The sequence below is a fragment of the Fringilla coelebs genome (assembly GCF_963513975.1).
Source record: "Fringilla coelebs genome assembly, chromosome: 2".
Classification (NCBI taxonomy): domain Eukaryota; kingdom Metazoa; phylum Chordata; class Aves; order Passeriformes; family Fringillidae; genus Fringilla; species Fringilla coelebs.
Window position 1 is genome coordinate 74829463 of NC_140029.1, and position 13082 is coordinate 74842544.

The 13082-nt window shown below is 41.8% G+C and overlaps 1 protein-coding gene across 1 annotated transcript; it reads right to left on the reverse strand.

The window, feature by feature from the left end:
- Positions 1-3774: 3774 nt before the first annotated feature.
- Positions 3775-10606, reverse strand: RAB39A (RAB39A, member RAS oncogene family; the record flags this gene model as incomplete). The annotated part of the gene is made up of 2 exons (XM_084226101.1): positions 3775-4201; positions 10284-10606. 2 exons carry the CDS (start codon positions 10604-10606, stop codon positions 3775-3777), a joined length of 750 nt encoding a protein of 249 aa, XP_084082227.1.
- Between the last annotated feature and the right edge of the window lie 2476 nt (positions 10607-13082).

Below are 13082 nucleotides of genomic sequence, written 5' to 3' on the forward strand. Positions count from 1 at the left end.
TAAGGTTCCATGCCCATGTAGAAAATAAACCCTCAGCCTTCCTTCTTTTTCTTCAGGACTGAATAAAGGCTGCTGAAATTGCTGTGCCAGCTCTGTGTAAAAAGCGAGGGCAGAGACTTGGAGGAGCTCTCATTGTTCTGGGGTCTTCAGTGAAGGAAAAAGCACTCTTCCTGGATGTTAATTATGTAAAAAGAGGGCAATGAAGCATGTACTCCCTCAGGGAGCTGAAATGCTGAGACTGAAATATCTGTGATCATGGCGCATCCCCCCACCCTTGCTTTCAGACAGGCGGCAGGGGTACCAGTAGCCATTCGTGTGAGGCAGAAGGGATCTCAGCACAGGGCAGCACAGTGTGCCTGGGGGCTCAGTCAAGCCTGCATCATTTTCTGTGAGCACAGGACAGTCGCCAGCTTGAAGTTAGACCGATAAGTCTATTCCATACTGAAGGCATAGATGAACAAAACTAAATCTAATCTTTTCCATGGTTGATTCCTAAGGTATGAGGCTAGTTTCTGCTTCTTACATGGGACAGATACAATTATGAGCAAACCAAAATATCTTAAGAATTCATGTGTAAAATATTTTAATGAGTAGAGGACGATATTTACTCTTCTTTATCAAACTTAAAATAAAAGCAATGGAAGTTTAAACATTTTAGGAGTCCAAAACAATACTTTTTATCCATTCATTTGCCAGGCCTATGAATCCAAATAAAACCTTTGTCAAAATTTTTCAACATTTTTCATTTCCTAACTGGGATTGACCAAATCTTAATTTGCAAAGTTTGTGTTTTCTTATTAAATATTTTCTATTTTTAAATTTGTCTACCATGTAAGATCTATCTAATTTCTGTAATTTCTAGGAATTTAATTCTGTTGTCAATATTCATGCTTCCTTGGGGAGAAAAAGAATATACATGCACTGAACTATCACCCATTCTACAGCTTATCCAAGCTGTTACTTACATATCATCTTGCAAAGCATCTGAAAAGAAAACAATGCATTTTGACAAATCATCTGTTTATCAGACATTTCTATCAACTGCAAGTGTGTATTGAGAAGATACAGTAGTGGTTTAATATATCATAAAGACAGACAATGTTTGAAAGTACATGTTAATCTACATTTTTAGGAATTACAAATAAGACAACTATGTGTACAGTACTTTAAAATGTAGTGAACTTCTCTTCTAGTTGCATGGCCAATACCAGTTCCTTACACAGCTAAATCTGGTTAAAAGCTCTATTCCCAGTGTAATAAACGTGACACCACAGGTACAACATTGACAACAGAGATTAAGGCTCTGTTCTGATGATTGTTTCTCTGTGCATACCTCCCCTCCACTCCCCTCTTCTCCCAGTCCTTTTCCCCCCAGTACAACCCATTTTTTTTCATACAGAATGAAAAGCTCATTGGATCCAGAGTATTCAGGAAGAAAAATTAAAGATACAAGACTTTAATCTAAAAATAATTAAATATGCAATGAAATGTAGATTCACAGCAATACCTGGCACTTAGAAGGGTGTTTTAATTTTTGTTGTTGTTGTTATTGTTATTTGGGTATGCCAGAAGAAACCAATATCCACATTGCGTGATGCTAAACACTCAAAACCAGGTAGCACACAGAGGATAGAGTCCAGGACTGAAGATCATATAGATTGATTTGGTCTCAGCAGTTTTTGTGAATTTGAGGAAGAACAATCATGTCTATATTTGAGATACAGAACGTGAGGCACAAAAAACACAAATGCCTTGCTCAGAAAAACACAGTGAACCAGTGGTGGACTTTGGGTCTGTTGACTCCCTAGTCACTGATTTATTTAATTAAATAAATTAATTAAACAGCAAAGATGTCTTCTGAGATGCACAACATAAGCTTCATATCATAAAGAAATCAGTATCAAATGCTCGTAGCCTGATTCTGCACTACCTTTTGGCATCTGTAGTCATGTTTACTTTGTAAAGAGGGCTTAAAATACCCTACAAAGTTGATTTGGTGTCAATACATGTAGTTTAACAGAGAATCAGGTTCACAGCAATTACTCTCTAGCATGCTGAGACTAGAATTATCTGTTCTATTTGCTAATGAATTAAGGCTGATTCCTGTTTCTATTAAGGCCTCTGTATCCTTCCATGATAGTGTAACTGTGATTCAGTGCAAGTAAGACTCAGGCTTTAGAAAAACTTTAAGTTTAGTTCCCTTTGAAGTCAATGATTTTAGTTGCCCTAAATGTATAAAATAACTGGAACCAAATAACCTGTCTCCAAACTACAAAATATTTGAAAAAGGATTGTAAAAGAATGTAAAAGTAACCTGAGAGAAAACCAATCATATGCCTGTTGAAGAAGAAGATTAGATTAGACTTGTTGCCTGATCTTGAAAAAGGAGAATTGTACATGATAACACACTTTTATATGAAGATTACTGGCTTGATGTTTGGTGGCTATGATTATGCCAGATAAATTGTAGATGCTTATTAACTCTGGAGATCAAGTCATCTTTTATACTACTACAATAAAATAGAAATAGATTTATTTGGTATTTACGTGCTAGACCTAGTTTGCATAAAGCTAGTGTGTGTTCTATTCAGAGGAGTAGGAAGATGACTCCAAGCTCAGTAAAATGCTACATTATCACAGGTTTCTCCTACTGTTGTTATTAAAAGCTATTATGTGTTTCTTTCTTAGGAGCTCTCTTACTTTGCTCTCTGTAGACAAGCATTATTTTATAAATTCTTTCCTCTCCAAATGCTTGCTTTGTAACAGTTTTAGTTTAAAATATTTCATTTTTAGACAACAGTTTAACATTTGCTGGCTAAGAATAAAACTGTCCTTGCTCTATTCAAATTTAAGGCCTGGGTTCCCATGGGTTGCAGCACTTTTAAACTTTTTTTACTTCTAGTTAGAAGCAGGTTAATTTTTTAAAGCTAATATGGAATTTGTTTGTGTAAATTAACGCGATTCTGTAGGCATCAATGTGACGATGATAATTACCCAGCTGAGGATCTCGCCACTGAAATGTAACTCCAGTGGTTGGGAAAGCTGTTTTGTACACAAGTCAAATAACAGCTGGATCATATGTCATGTTATGTTTAGTTTCATTGGCAATTCAGAAAATATTTAATAATAAATTCCATTGTTTCTATTCCCCATTTTCATATACAAATAAATCATCTGTTCTAAAACATTCTTTTTCTTTAGTAAGGCTTGTAGTCATTGTCATATCAAAAGTGTTTGCTATTGGAGCAATCTTTCAGTTTGCTTTCCTTAGAGTTATTTTTATTATCAAATTCTACAGCATTCTAACTTTAATGTTCATTAGTAACCCTGCCCTTAAGTAAAGAATCGCATTAAAAAATATAACGTATAATATTTTCTTGTCCAAAGCTAAGGCAGGATGAACCAAAGTAATGAACTCATCTGATCCTCATCTAAGAAGACTTGATTTTAAACAGTATTCAAAAAACAAAGCCCAAGCAAAGATGCTGTTGTGATGATTATTGCACTTTCTCAGTGTCTTTCTATAGAACTAGGTTTCCCTTTAGCAATATATAATTTATTTTCCTGAAGACCACACAAAGTTATTGTACACTGTAAAGAAAAAAAGCACTTAAAGTGTTATGGATTATAACCTAGACAGAAGGATACAAAATCAAATTACCATTCTATGATTCAGCTATGCCATGATCTAATATTGTTTCAAAATTATTTTTCTGTCATTTAGATTGGCATCATCTTCTAAACACCCCATGGGCTCTTTGGCATGCTACAAACTCAGCAGATGCACTGTCTCCTGGGCTTTACAGCTTCTTCTGATGAATGTACAACATTTGGAACAAAGCCGCTCTTGACACCTTCCCATCCATCTTGTATTGAGATTTCTCCATTTTTTACAAGTTCATAGATATCTCGTGTAAGAATTGTAAAGGACTCTTCAACGTTTGTGGCATCTTTTGCTGAAGTTTCTATATATTTCATACCACAGTCAGATGACAGTTTTTCAGCTTCTTCTCTTGTTACTTCACGCTGTGACACTAAATCACATTTGTGTCCTACTAACAGGAACACAATCTGAAAGGGCTGCACATGCATTTTTGCTTCTTCCAACCAGTCCTTCACATGCTCAAAAGATCGTCGATTTGTGATGTCAAATACCAGTAGGCCACCCACAGAATTGCGATAATAAGAGCGTGTTATTGATCTATGAAGGGGGAAAAAAAGAAAAAGGAAAATTAAAATGCATTTTCATTTTATTCATAAAGCAATTATTTTTCCATATGGTAATGGTTTTTTATCTCTTATAAGTTTTATTAAATAACTTTTCTTTTTTAAAGCTGATTGAAATTTATTAATGCATCTACTAGACTATTTTTTTTCCTACACTCAAAATTCACTTTCTAAACATTCCTGAACCCAACACCTCCAGGGCAAATATTGAATGCTGAATTATTCTGTAAAGTGGTCTTTATTAGCAAACTGTGGGACATGTTCACAGAAGAAAAGATATATACTTTTGGTGTAAAGTCTGAGTCCTTCAGTTTCATATAAACATGTACTTCACTTTGTTCTAAACAATTTTTTCAGACTGAAATACGTACACATATGTCAAGAAACCTGGAGCCCGAACTTGCCAATGTTCAAGCATATCATTTTGCATTCCTTGCAGAAACATTCTTTAAAAGAATGTTTATATAGCTAATCATAACTCTTTGTACTTGCAGAAGTCAACAGGTAGCAGGCAGAGAAAGGAAACTCCCTGAACAGAGCTGTCCAAAAGTTTTGAGTGAGCTGGGCAAACACAAACTTATTACAGGCAAGGGACACATCTACCTCCAGCATCTCTCTCATAGAGAGGTTCAAAAGCTCTTTATATTTTATAAATTTACAACTTTGTGGCATGAGGGCTGCCAAGAGTTATTTACTACTTTTGGGCCCTCTGAGCTCCAGAACATTCACAGGAAGAAATTTTGGAAGTAGGAAACTCTTCTTCTAGTTGAAAAAAATATAATGTGCTCTAGAATGAGGAAAAAAGGTTAGAATGTAGAGAGGGAGAGTGAAAGATACAGGAACTAAACAATTATTTTCGGTCTCTAATCATGAGCAGTAGGAGAGAATGGAGAAGGTGATAAGAGACATTTTAAATGAAGCGACAGCCTACCAAGGAATGTACACAAGGACTTGTTGCTGGCATAAATATATAACCAGTGTACATATAAGTATTCTCCAAATGAAATGAGAAGCACAATCTCTGAACAGTCATTATGTGAAATCATAACCTAAGCTAAGAATTAATTCCATTTTATCTCGTGATTATGAAGAGCATGTTGATACCAAAAACTTAAAACTTTAGGAAGCAGGATGAACTGTACACAATAGCACAACTTTTTATAACAGTAGCTCCCTCCAATTCTCAGTTCATCACATTTCATAGAGGTTTTTGATGACAATTTGAACACAGAGGCATGATTAGCAGCAATAGTCCTATTACAGATAGGTAAGTGCACAGATAAAGAAGACTTAGATTTCTTGGCATATCCAAATTCATTTAGCCACAGCAAACAGCATTTGAAATGGTTTTATTTAGATAAGAAGGAGGGGCTGTTTCTCTAATGCTTTGAAAGATCTTTTCTACATTCCCAGCAATAGAGTCCATGCAGTGTCTCTCTGAATGTGAAGACAACAGGATCTTAACCTCAGATTAATTCAAAAGGTCTGCATATGAAAAATGGCACACTTTCACAAAATTGCTTAAGAACATAAGTGAGAGGCGTCACATTTTGCGAAGTATTAAATACAGGTACCATAAGGATCTGTTTCTGGTTTTCTTAACCATTTATTTTTCTTTTAGAGTGTTTGCAAACAAATGAAGGCTGAAAAATAATTCAGTTAGTTCTAGTAAGAGCAAATGTGGATGACAAAAATGGGATTTGATATGGAGAAGTGAAAGCTAATACAACCTACTTTCATTAAATAAAAACAAAACAAGACCAAAAAACCCAAACAACCCTGCCCCCACCCCAAACCTTGAAAACAAAGAAATGCATTAGCCAGGAAAGAAAGTAGGTTAGTATTGAAAATGCAAGGCATTGTCTGCCAAGTTTTTCTATACAAAAGGATGTTATATCATGTATCTATGAACTGGAGTACTGAAACACAGCCCTCTGTGTGTTTTTGGATGCTTATACACAGCAGTCAGTACCCTCATCTCTTGCAATTCCCTTCTGCAGAGATGTGCTAATTTACAGTGGCTGATGATCTAAGCCATTATATTGAATTATGTGTATGTATTGCTTTTAATGGAGATGACTAAAAAAGTATCCTGTAACTTTGTGCTGTACATCACAAAAACTGGGTGAATATATTGGAGAGAAAACAGTTATTTTTTCTGTACTTCTGGTATGTATAATTTGAAACTAGTTTTCTCATTACCAAAAAAAAAAAAAATTTCAAATAACAGGGAGGCTTTAGAAAACAGCAACTCAAGAAAAAAAGCAACACAAAATTTTTAAAGAAACATTGATACATACAATATCATGCTATGTGGTTTTCTAAAATCTGAGAAAAGGATCATAGGACCAGAATCTTTAAGGCTGGGAAAAATCTTTAAGACCATTGACTCTGATTGTTAATTCAGCACTGCACAATTCAGCACTCTACCACTTCCTTGAGTTGACATACCTACAAATATTTAAATAACTCCAGGGATGGTGATGCCACCACTTCCCCACGCAACCTGTCCCAGTGCTTTTACACTTCATGAGCCAGCAGTGCCCTGGGAGCCAGGAGGGCCAACCCTGTCCTGGGGGCATCAGGCACAGCATGGCCAGCTGGGCAAGGGAGGGGATTGTCCTGCTCTGCTCTGCTCTGCTCTGCTCTGGGGCAGCCTCACCTCCAGTGCTGGGGGCAGTTCTGGCTGCCACAACATAAAAAAAAGACATGAAACTATGGGAGAGTGTCCAAAGGAGGGCAACGAAGTGGTGGAGGGCCTTGAGGGGAAACCACATGAGGAGTCGCTGAGGTCACTGGCTGTGTTCAGCTTGGAGGAGACTGAGGGGAGACGTCATTGCAGTCTGCAGCTTCCTTGTGAGGGGAAGAGGAGGGGCAGGCGCTGATCTGTTCTCTGTGGTGAGCAGTGACAGACCTGAGGGCATGGCCTGAAGTTGTGTTAGGGGAGGTTTAGATTGTCTGTCAGGGACAGGTTCTTCACCCAGAGGGTGTTTGGGTAGTGAAACGGGCTCTCCAGGGAAGTGGTCACAGCACCAGCCTGAGAGAGTTCAAGCAGCACTAGGACTATGTTCTCTGGCACGTGGTTTGGTTCTTGAGGATGGTCCTATGCAGGAGCAGGAGTTAGATTTTGATGGTCCTTTTGGGTCCCTTCCAACTCAGGGTATTCTATGATTCTATGATTCTTTGTATAATCACATCAGACTATGGCTTTAGGGAAGCTTTAAGTCAGTCAGTCGGTGTTTCTTTTTCATTATGATCTTACTGATCTTTACCAGATGAACCAAACTTTCACTAAAAGCTTTATCTAATTTTGAAGAGTTATTTTTATACTATGACTAAAGACTACATTGTAATGTAATAATTTTGAAAATACATATTGCTTACTGAAAAAGAATAGGGTAGTGTTTTATTTTCAAGATGTACTAGAAACAGAATGTGTCTAATATCCTGGTCTACTAAAAAGTGGGTTAATGGAAGCATCCCCACAATATTTTGCCCCTACTGAAAAGAACTCTCAGTCTTAGTACCACGAGCATTTTAGGGCATTGGAGGTTTCATGATTTAAATATATTATTGGATTTAAATATGGGAAAATTAAACAAACAAACAAAAACCATAGCAAAGTGGATGATGGAAAACATAGACAAAGTAGCAGATTGCTCTAAATGACTGATCTGAGGATAGAAAGAAACTGAGATGTGCTCTTCATTTACATTAATCTGCATTACAGACCTGAGTCTATACCAAGCAAATCTGTAGCTTCTTGTTCTAGTAAATGTTAAAGGTGTTACTGATTATCTTGTTATTGTCCATGTGGCACCTCAGACAATGGGAGATTCTGATGCATGGTTGATGTCAAATAAATATATTCAATAGCCACTATTTCAGAGCATGTTAAAGATGATTTATAAGTCAATGAAATCCAGTTCAAATACAGAATCATCAGTGAGCTAGAGACATGTAAGAATTTTTCCCAAATAACTCCTCCAAGGAAGTACATGACATCTTTCAAGAGAATGTGATGGCAGGTGTGTCACATCTTCCTTTTCCCCTGGGAGTGCCCCTAATGCCTGGGACCAAAAGAAGGGGGTTATTATACAGCCAGTAGTTTTCCCTGCATGCAGGGAACTCCCCAGGGAGCTTTAAAGACAGGTTTTACCTCCTCTAAAATCTTAATGCAAGTGAGCCAGAGCAGAACTGGAAATCAGAACTGCTAACTGCTCAGTGTTCCCCAGTATTAGATAACTTCTTGGAGTAATTAGCTCTTCCCTAAGATCGTCTTTGCTTGTGATCTGTAATGTTCTCCATTAGCAGACAATGCAACATTGTAACCTGTGGTGTAAGGTAGTAAAATATTTATAATTTATTTGACTAAATGTAAAACAGACTATACAAAAAACACTATTATATTACACCAACTGACAAGAAACACTTAGCAGAAAAAAAATTGCAAATATTTAAAACCACTTTCTTCAGTTTGTATCTTCTGAGTATTAGAAAAAACACAGAGGTAAATTTAAGAGCAGCTGACTGCATGACTCATCAGTGTATATTCCCTGAGCATTTCAGGGTTAAAGGACTGCCATAATTTGATTTTAAATTTTTACAAGATTCTGTGCATTTGCATTTCTTTAAGTCAAATGTCTTGTCATTGGTGATCCTGGTTATTTGTCAGCAAATTCAAAATAAAGAGATTATACACTCTTAGTCACTTATTTACAAGTATTCTACATACTGTCTGGAATGCACAGAGGGTGAAAAATGCTAAGAGCTTTCCATTAACACTGTTAATTTCTTTGCTAACCCTTCAGAAGCCTACCTGCAAAAATACATCTGAGTTGTGACTCATGCAAGCCCAGGAAAGTTGTTTGTTGTTTCACTCTAATGTTTATTATAAAAAAAGTTGTTGCCCCCCAGTAAAACAGTGCAATCCCACCTCTTCAGCTGGGTGTGGGCATCTGCACAACTGTTGCAAGAGAAGACAGAGAGTTCAGAGGAATTGATTTTGGCCAGTGAAGGGGCCCATTTTAATCCTCCTGCTAGCATTCCAGATGTGTGGGTCAGGTACATGGAGATGGGCTATGTCTTTGCCTGTGCCATGAATTCATATCTATTGAATCCCAAGTCCAAACTAAAATCCATGCACAACTTGCCTGAAGTGGCAAGCACTAGAGATACAACAAAGACACAAGAGTGAGTGAGTGACAGTATCAACTTGCAAACAGGGAAACGACAGACTTTTCTGGGGGAGGAAAAGAGGGTAGTTTTGCTACTATTTGTAACATAGGGGAGACAGGAGAGTATTTAATACTCAGAGCAGCGTTTGAGCTAGTTTAGCTACATTATAAACGGTAGAAGTATTAGTGAAGACTCCTGGCAACAATCAGTGCTCAGTAGGTGCAGAAGGCAGAGAAAACACTGAAAAAAGGGACTGTAGTTGAATGCCCAGTGGCTTCCACACTGCCACGGCTGCACTGGTGCAGACGGCGTTGCTGTGCTGGAAGGCAGAAGAGCTGGGAGGTGGCCTGGTCTCCAGATTGCATGGGAGAGTTAATGGCAGAGCGAAATACTGCAGGGGAGGATGAGTTCGGAGGTGATGACAAAGTAAGAAATGCAGAGTTAGGCAGAGGCCTCTTGCAGCACCGAAAGAAAAAAATGTGGAGGAGGGATTCCTATGTTAGGTCCAGGACTTCAGGGGAAAGATGTGGGAGGGAAGAAGAAACAGGACAAGGCCACTTGTTACCCTACAGTGACAGCTGGGAAGAGGAGGGTTCCCTGGTGTGTCTGAAGGGAAAGGGTGGGGAAAAAAACTGCTGGGAAGGAACTTGTGGGCACTGGGGCAAGAAGGATGATGGGCCACAGGGCTAAAACCACTGGTGGGCAATGATGGGGAGGACTGTTTGGGGCACAGCAACCAAATGGGTGCAGGGAAATTTTGCCGGGGATGTGTCGGATGAGGAGGGTACAGGGCCGGGAGGGCAGCAGGGTGTGCCGGGAGGCCGGTAGATTTGGGGAGAGGGTGGGAGGGGCTGTGGGTACGATCCCAGGTCCTGTACCTGAACCTCTCCTGGCCCGCCGTGTCCCAGAGCTGTAGCTTGATCCTCTTGCCGGGCTCGATCTCTACCAGCCGGGAGAAGAAGTCCACCCCCACGGTGGGGTCGGAGTGCAGCGGCCCCGGGAAGCGGCCCTCGGTGAAGCGGTGCAAGAGGCAGGACTTGCCCACGGTGGAGTCGCCCAGCACGATCAGCCGGAACTGGTAGATCCAGATCGCCGCGTCCATGGCGGCCCCGGCCTGGCCCGGCTCTGCCTTGGGGCTTTTCCTGGGGCTCCTGCGCGGCCGGTGCCTGCACCGCGCCCCGATCGCCCCCACGCCCGGCATCGGCGCGGCGGGCGGGCGGCGGCGGGCGCTGCGCGGGGCCCGGGGCGCCGCTCCCGCGGGGGCAGGACGGAGCCCCCGAGCTCGCCGCTCCGGGCGAGGGCCGGGAGCCGGGTACCCCCGCCCCGCTCCCGGGGCTCCGCGCCGCGATCCCCGCTGGCTGCCCGGGCGGGGCGGGGCGGGGCGGGCGCTGTCCCTTCAGCACCGCGCTGCCCCGCTCCGGCCGCGGGTCCGCGCCCCCGCTGCCCCGGCTGCTCCCGCCGCTCCCGCCGCTCCCGCCGCCCCGGCTCGGCCGCCGCGGCCGGTGCGCGCTGGGGCCGCCTCTGCCGCCCGCTGGGCGGTGGCGCGGCCGGGCCGCCCGCCGGGGCCGCCCTCCCACCGTGCCGTCATGTGCGCGGCCAGACGGGCCCTCCTCCGCCGCACCGAGAGCCGAGGGAACGATGCCTTGGGGCTACAGCCCGTGCCCAGCGTCCAGCTCCTCACGCGGGCAACAAGTGCAGGGCCGGGCCGGGAGAAGGGAGATGCTGGGGCAGGGCGCCAGGCCGGCATGGAATGTCATGGGAGAGAGATTGTTAAAGCATGACTTTTGCAAAGAAATTGAGAGCAGAAAGGAAATACTGGCGAGGTGTGGAGGAACCAGATCGGCAGGTGAAAAAGGGGCACCTAGAAAGTACCTAGAAAGGGGACCTAAAAAGGAAGGTGTCTACTGGGGTGGGAGCTGGGCATGCCAACAGATAGAGAGGAACAAGTGCCAGATTGTGCTGGGAAAGTGGCAAAAGGAAAAAGAAGAGTTAGCAATCTAGTTATCTCCAGAGAGAATCACACAACCTGCCTAGAGGAAGGACATAATACCAGAAATGACAGGAAATGACACTCTTCATTTCCCAGTGGAACAAACTGCATGTGTTTGGCCTTGGTGAAAGTGCCTTCACCCAAAGTTACAGAAGAATTGTGTCAGAAGAGATTCCTGCATCAGAGAAATTTCTTTGCCCTCCTGGGATCTTCAGCTGACTATCATGTTATGATAAATCTGCTGAGCAATAGATTCCTCAGATTTAAGTCTCAGAACCACATGGGATAACAAACACTAACAGTCCTCAGATGGCTGGTAAGGGTGTTAGAGCTAAATAAAAGGAAATCGTTGGACTTCTGGTAAACAGAATTGCATCACCTTCTTCATTAGTTTGGGCTGGGGTGAGGGAGCCACGGGCAGTGAGCCTGAAAACCCAGCTGAGTAGGCTGGGACAGCTGGGAAGTAGGTTGTTGTTGGCAGAAGGTCAGCACCAAGTGAATACTGATATGAAAAGGCACTTTGACAGTGAAAAGGACAGGGAGAGGAGATGGCTGGCATTTTTCTTTTTTTCACACAGCCTGTTTTCCTCTGTCCATGTGGGGCACAAATGCAGCTAAACCCCTAAGTACCTGTGGTTGGTTAGAGGCATATCTAAAACCACATTTCTTCTTCTTTGGAGCAATTTGCTGTGACCAAGTATCTCATTGCTGGAGTCTGGTATTGTTACTGTGATGTGTTACTTGGTCACCACTGTGAGACACTTGATTTCCTTTGTAGGCTTGGGTAAATCATGCAGCTCCACAGAGTGGATGAGTGAGACTAAGGACAGGGTGAAGTCGAAAGAGGGGTTGCACGCACTGCTCAGGAGAGGATGTCTCCCAGCTCCAAAATGAGTTTTTCTGGGATATGAATGGGGTGGCTGGTCCTGGGAAACATACCCAGATGAGCCCAGAACCTTCCAGCAAAGATGTGGCCTGGCAGTCTAGAAGCTATAAAAGGCACAGCCAGGAGCTGCCCAAGGGACTTATCTTGCTATGCATGCTGAGTTGAAGCTGCAAGATGCCACCTGCTCCAAGAATCTCTTCTCTCCAGGGACCTTTCAGGCTGTTCAGTCAGTCCCTGGGACATAGTGATTCTGTGTCTGCAAGTATCTCTGAGTGTGTTCCCTTTTGACTCCTGTATATTTCTCCCTTGTACTTTTACCAGCTCTTCTTGAAACAAACTGAACACAGCGTGTACTTGACTAGTTGCTCCTTTAAGTAGCAATTAAAATAAAACTGTATTAATAGTGATAATAATAAATCAACTCTCATAAGGCTGAAATCAGGGAATTTCTTGCAGTTCTTCATGGGCATGATTACAGGTGATTCCTGGGAATCTTTCCTAAGTGTTCTGAAAAAAGTAGTTCTTACATACAAGAAGCATTCACATGTGAAACAGAGGTTCAAGGTACATGATATCAGTAGTTCTGATACTTCCCAAATGTGAATACTGAAAAATTTCAAGTGGACTTTGTTCACTGTATAATACCTGGCTCAGATGCACAGCAGATTGCATGTGGGCTAGAAGAATCCCCACTAATCACCTACACAGCTCATTTCATTCCTAACAGGTGAACAAAGGCAATTTGCCTAGGGCATTTACAGTTGAGCTAAATATGTCTCCAAATATTATCAGGCTTCCAGA